At 49.4% G+C, this 6,834-nt stretch overlaps 1 protein-coding gene across 2 annotated transcripts in view; it reads left to right on the top strand.

The window, feature by feature from the left end:
* The window catches only part of ccdc160 (coiled-coil domain containing 160), a 13,801-nt gene extending 7,290 nt beyond the window's left edge, over positions 1 to 6,511 (top strand). For both annotated transcript variants that reach the window (XM_033030200.1, XM_033030199.1), the window contains exon 2: positions 5,039 to 6,511. In XM_033030200.1, coding sequence (XP_032886091.1) covers positions 5,049 to 5,960 — 912 coding nt within the window. In that variant the 5' untranslated portion in view covers positions 5,039 to 5,048 and the 3' untranslated portion in view covers positions 5,961 to 6,511. The remainder of the gene's footprint in view (positions 1 to 5,038) is intronic.
* Positions 6,512 to 6,834: the final 323 nt, after the last annotated feature.

Below are 6,834 nucleotides of genomic sequence, written 5' to 3'. Positions count from 1 at the left end.
TTGCCCCCCTGTTCCCCCTGTGTGTGTGGAGGGTGGTTAGTGTGTGTGTGACGCCGCAGCCCCCTCTCCCCCCCCCCCAGCAACTGCACTTTGAGGGGACGGGACGGGACGGGACCCAACAGGTCCCCCTTGGTCTAGTCTATCTATAATATGTGTGTGTGTGTGTGTGCGCGCGCGCGCGCTCACCCATAACATGTTGGTCAACGTTCAATCGTGTGATGTCACAATGCTCAATGCTCACAGATGTCCAATCAGAATGGATCCATTAACATATGCCTATGCAGCAGCCCCAGCTCCTCCCCACCCCCGCAGCCTGTGTCGAAGCGCGTCATCACGTGTGTGGGAATAGAGAAAGAGGATTGGGGGTGAAAGGGAATGGGGAACAGATGGACTGTCCCTACCCCTCCCCCTTCCACTCTCCCTCCCCACTATTTCCCCTCTCTCCCCCCACCCCTCTCCCCCTCCCTCCACACTCTTACCCCTCCCTCCCCTACCCCATCTCCCTCCTCCCCTCCCTCCACCCCTCCCCCACACCTCTCTCCCCCTCCCCCACCCCTCTCTCTCCCTCCCCACCCCTCTCTCTCCCTCCCCCATCCCTCTCTCCTCCCCCTCTCCATCTCCCTCTCCTCACCCCTCTCCCTCTCCTCCCCCTCCTCCTCCCACCCCCATCCCTCTCTCCCCCACCTCCCTTTCCCTCCCCCACCCCCTTCCCTCTCTCCCTACCCCCTTCCCTCTCTCCCCCAACCCCACCCCTTCCCTCCCCACCCCTTCCCTCTCTCCCCACCCCCTTCCCTCTTCCCCCTCCATCCACACTCTTCCCCCTCTACCACCTATCCCATCTCCCTCCCTCCTCCCCTCCCTCCCTCCTCTCCCACAACTCTCTCCCCCTCCCCCATCCCTCTCTCCTCCCCCTCCCCCACCACTCTCTCCTCTCCCTCTCCATCTCCCTCTCCTCACCCTTCTCCCTCTCCTCCCCCACCCCCTTCCCTCCCCCACCCCCTTCCCTCTCTCCCCCACCCCTTCCCCCTCCCCACTCTTCCCCCTCCATCCACACTCTTCCCCCTCTACACCCTACCCCCTACCCCATCTCCCTCCTCGCCTCCCTCCCCTCTCCCCCACACCTCTTCCCCCCCCTCCCCTCTCTCCTCCCCTCCCGCACCCCTCTCCATCTCCCTCTCCTCACCCCTCTCCCTCTCCTCCCCCTCCTCCTCCCACCCCCATCCCCCCCTCCCCCAACCCCTTCCCTCTATACCCCACCCCCTTCCCCCTCTCCCCCGCCCCTTTCCCCCTACCCCTCTGTCCCTCTTCCATCATTCCCCCTGCCCCTCCCTCCCCACTTCCACTTCTCTCCCCCTTACCCCACCCGTCTCCCTCTCCGTCCCCCACCCCTCTCTCTCCCCCTCCCTCCCCTCTCTCCCCCACCCCTTCCCCTACCCCTCTGTCCTTCTTCCACCACTCCTCCTACCCCTCTCCCCCACCCTCCCCACTCTTCCACTTCTGTCCCCCCCTCCCCCTCCCACTCTCCCTCCCCACTCTTTCCCCTCTCTCTCCCCTCTCTCTCCCCCCCTCCCTCCACAACCTTCCCCCTCCCTCGCCTACCCCATTACCTCCTCCCCTCCCTCCCCCATCCCTCCCCCCCTCCCCCACACCTCTCTCCCCCTCCCCATCCCTCTCTCCTCCACCTCTCCATCTCCTTCTCCTCACCCCTCTCCCTCCCCTCCTCATCCCACCCCCATCCCTCTCTCCTCCACCCCCCTTTTCCCTCCCCACTCTTCCCCCTCCCTCTACACTCTTCCCCCTCTCTCCCCTACCCCATCTACCTCCTCCCCACCCTCCCCCTCCTGCTCCCACCCCCAACCCTCTCTTCCCACCCCCCTTCCCTCTCTCCCCCCCACCCCCCTCCATCTCTCCCCCCTCCCCCTACCCCTGTCCCTCTTCCACCACCCCCCCTATCCCTCTCCCCACTCTTCCCCTTCTCTCCCCCTTACCCCACCCCTCTCTCTCCCCCACCCCCCTCTCTCCCCCACCCTTCCCCCTCGCTCCCCTCTCTCCCCCACCCCTTCCCCTACCCCTCTGTCCCTCTTCCACCACTCCCCCTAACCCTCTCCCCCTCCCTCTCTCCCACTTCCATCTCGTAAAAGATTAGTTACTTCTGTGTTGACAGTTTCTGTCATCTTTACTAAAATGTCTTGATTTTGTAGCAATTGGCTTGCATTTAGAGCATAAATTAGTGAATTATGAAGGACATTCAACATGCAGCAGAAAAACCACACAATACTGGTGGCTTTGACAATATAAGATCAGGCATAGTTCCTTCATACATTATTTGAAGTGAACTGTGTGTGCTGTTTCTGAAAATCCTGACCTAGAATTATATTGCCACACAAATTTTTCAAAATACCAAGACATACAGATTTACAACTAGTTTTGTTCAGAATAAAGTCTACAATACAAGATCCAATAATTTGAGTATTGAGAGTTGTCAGAGCCATCGAGATTTCTCTATTTGAAGGAATTATTGTTAGATTTAGTCGAATCACAACTTGTTCACTTATAAAACTTTCTGAACTGCCAGAATCAAGTAGTACATTAAGTGTATGGCCATTGATGGATACCGTAGTAGCTGCATGAGACAAGCTCTGAGGAAATGCAGCTGTAATTGCACATAAAGAAGGCGTATACATGGCAGCAGTCACAATTTTAGTAGTTGCTTTGGACTTGCATACTCTAGAATAATGTCCCTTCTTGCCACAACTATTACAAGTTGCCTCTCGAGCAGGACATATCTCTCTATCATGAATATTACGCCCGCAAAAGTAACACTTCCTTTTTGAATAAGTAGATGCTGCAGCAAAGGCACATTTATCAGTAGAAATTGTTTCAGTTTGCTCCATCTTAGTGCATGGGTGAGATTCTTTTGTAGTAGTTGCAGCAGAATACATATTAGATGAGCCATAAGCATCTGAATTTTACTGAGCCAAGTCTAATGAGTAAGCTTGATTGTAAGCTGACTGTAAATCCAAGGTTTGTTTTCTAAAAGCCTCTGTCGTATTAAAGGCGATGCCAAACCATTGATAAGTCTCAAATAAGTTCCTGTCGATATTGATCAGCTGTAACTGCTTTGAAGGCACAGTCATTACTAAGTCTTTGAAGTTCTTGTAAAAATTCATCAAGTGACTCACCAGATTTTGTTTACGAGTAGCAAGGAGGTGTCGAGCAAATATTACTTTGGATGTCTTATCGAAGAGTCTGCTTAGTACATCAATAGCAGAATCATAAGTTGTACATTCCTCTATGTAATCATATACATAATAAGAGACAGAGCTTATTAATGTCCTGAATTTGTCTGGTGCATTGTCGCCACACTCATCAAAGAAGTTATGGGCCATTCCAGCCCCGAGCCGGGCCGCCCTCACGGGAGCGTCTCAGCCCCGCACCGGGCCGCCCCCACGGGAGCGCCTTCCAGCCGGGAGCCGGGCCGCCCACACGGGAGCGCCTTCGAGCCGGGCCGCCCACACGGGAGCGCCTTCCAGCCCCGCTCCGGGCCGCCCACACGGGAGATCCACAATCCGTCTATGTAGCCGAGTCTTCCTCGTCCTTAAGGATGTCATCATTAGAGCTCCTATTGGGATCGGAAGCTTACCTTGCAGGATTCCGATGCAACGATTATGGCTTGCCAGCTTTTCACCTCTTGGAGTTCCTTCTCACATCCACCCCCTTCGAATGCAAAAGCAAAAATCGCAAAGTCCGTCTAATATTGGCCCAACTCTCTCTTCTGTCTCAGTCTCTGAAAGCTTTGAGGGTGAGAAACACCGTTTGGTTTTCTTGTTGGTTGCTTCCCAGCAGTGCGTTGGGCAGTCACTGCTTTCCAACCTGCACAATCCTTCTTTGATTCCACTTGCTTGGTATCAGCAGCTTGATGTTCAGCTTCCACATCCCCCTCCCTGCCATATGCTTCAAAGAGGTAATTTGTGTTTCTGGTCATGACCCTGCATTAGTGGTAAAAGTACAATAGCCACTATAAAGAAGTGAGGGAGAAGGCTGGAGGTGGCAAGTGATCCCGGTGAGGAGGAGTTGGTGGCTAGATGGAGGGAATGGTGGAAACAGCCTCAGAGGCTGGCAGGTGATAAATTGAGACGACTTATGTCAAAGTTTGTTTCTTAAAAGCAGATAGCAACAAAAACTGTTAACGGTAAAACCATGGCAATCTTTAATTGATTCGTCAGACGGGAGTGGCGATCTACAATGAGCACAAACGTTGCTCAGTGCTTCTCGGGCTCCCACTCACAGAACAAAGGACAGTTAGCACAATTGTACATTTTTCTTATCAGTAAAACACTCTTACCAAGTCTGAATATGGCATGACTGAAAGATTCTGGAGCCTTTCAGAAGATAGAAAGGCTGGGTCCAAATCAAGCTCATCCATTGACAAGTTATTACTTATCTCTGGAGCGTTAGCTATTTTTTTCAATCTTGGCTTCTTTATGGCCTTGAAGAAGCACATGTTATTACTGCAGGCTGCCATCTTAATGTCGTTATTGAAAAGACAACCTGTCCTCCATATTGTGTTCCATATAATTTACAATGTCATTCAGACATGGCATCGAGCCATTCTTTTGTTCTGCTAGACCATGCTTTTGTAGAAGAACGACTACATTTTAGATTTGACTATTAGCTGTTTCACGTAGAGCTCCAGATTGTGTAATCTGATAATGAACATGGAGGAATGAGATCAGGGAATGACACGAGCCAATTGGGACAGCAGGGGGGGGGGTGCCAGAGGACGTGGGTAATCAGCAGAAGAAAGGAACAGGCGATGGGGTTACCTGAAATTGTAGAATTCAATATTCACGCCATTGGATTGTACACCAGAATACGACGTGCTGTTCCACCAAAGTTAACGAGTTCTGTCTTCACAGATGCTGTCTGACCTGGCGAGTGTTTCAACATTTTGTCTTTATTTGATTTGTTCGAACAGATTATGATAATATTTGAAATGTTTCCAATTGTACTGTAATCTATATTTTCTGTTTTACAGATTCCTAGAGATGGAAATGCAACATTGGGTTCAGCAATTATTTCCACCCCGCTTCTGCGCAGAAGATCTATTTGTGGGAGACCACTCGCAGGTCTTGCTGCTCTCTGAACGCTTTGCTGCCAGCAGAGCCAAACGAATTAAACATATTTACAAGCAGGAAATTCAGTATTTTCATGAACAAAAGAAATCAAAACGAAAAAGTCACATGGCAGGGCTGATTGTCCATGAGCTGAATCCTGCAAATGATCAGATTGGCCAGAATCACCTTCAGCTGCACGAATCAGACAATTTATGTCAAACTCCCACTCAAGAGCTGTGTATTCCAAGTACTGAGAAACAAGCAATGGGTGCAGACATGGAGCAATGCAAGATGAGAGCACAACTGGCTCTGGCCCAAACACAAATAGCTGAGCTGAAAGCAAACTGTAACGAACTAGCAGAGAGTCTGGAAATGAAAGGTGGTCAGCTGCGCCAAGCCCAACAAGAATTACAGGGCAGAGCTCTGAAGGACAATTTCAATGTCCAAGAAATTTGTGCAAAAGAATTTCAAATTAAACGTCTCAGAGAGGACCTTCAGAATGAACTGATGACTGTAAGCAAGCTGAGATCAGAAGTGCATAAGACCAGGCTCAAATCTCAGGAACTCCAACTAAATAAGGAGAGGCTCCTCTCATCCTGGGAGCAGCAGGCATTGCGACACCAGTTGGAAAAGGCTGTCTTGATGGAGAAGATAAAAGAACAAACTGCAATTGACCCGAAGAAACTGCAAATGGAACTGGATGAGGTGAAAGCTGAACTCAGAGCAGAAAAGTGTCATTGTGCTCGAAACAAGAAAGATTTAGAGTTGTTGTGCAAACATTTTGCCAGCTTACTTTCCTCAAACCCCGTTGAAGCTTTTAACACTGAATTTATAAGGAAATGAAATGACTTTGGCTTGAACTAAACTTATTTGTTGGGTTCAATTGATACATATTTGCTGCTTTGCTGTTGGTTGATCGCATGCAGAGTTAAATTGATTTTATACAATTAACATTTCTGTTGATTGAATACACACCCAAATCTCTATTCCTGGAGAGATTTTCAGGTCATTTCTGATAATTACCTGTGACCATTAAATACTACAAAGTGTACTTTGGTCCATGTGTGTGCCAGGTGCTGTGATTTCAGTAGCAACCTGCAATGAAAGTTGCTGAACCAGTTGTGGCTGTAATGACAGAATGGACAGATCGAATCATGCTGGAGAAAATCATTGGTGTTGCCTTTTCTTTGCTTTTTAATAGCAGATATAATATAATCTCAATTTGAAAACTCTATTGCTGTTTTCCTTTAAATATCTCCTGTTGCTATTTCTTTTTCTCATGTTTTCAATTTCTTAGACATGCTCCGTGTCTCTGCCCACTGTGCCTCTGTCCCGCGACTGTCTTGCTTGCCCTCTCTCCATATCTGCATCATTCAGTCCACCACTGTCCCTTTTTCTTAAATGGATTCAGCAAGATGCAAAAATAGGTGAACATGGGTATTAGGTGCAGATGAGGAAGAGCCTGTCTATTTCAAAACCATATTTCCACCCTCTTCCTGTATCCTTCATAATTTTTGTGCCCAGAAATATTTCTGTCCTCTTGAGTCTATTCTGTGATTTGTCATCTGGAGATTTAGTCAGTCATACAGCATGGACATGGGCCTGTTATCTCAACTCCTTCAGGCTGACCAAGATGTCCCATCTAAGCTAATCCAATTTCCCTTTGCTTTAAACCTTCCTATCCATGTACCTATTTTAAAAATGTTGTCATTGTACC

The sequence above is a fragment of the Amblyraja radiata genome, chromosome 12 (genome assembly GCF_010909765.2).
Source record: "Amblyraja radiata isolate CabotCenter1 chromosome 12, sAmbRad1.1.pri, whole genome shotgun sequence".
NCBI classification, from domain to species: Eukaryota; Metazoa; Chordata; class Chondrichthyes; order Rajiformes; family Rajidae; genus Amblyraja; species Amblyraja radiata.
The sequence above is the reverse complement of the archived record's forward strand: the minus strand, read 5'-3'. Positions and strand labels throughout refer to the sequence as shown.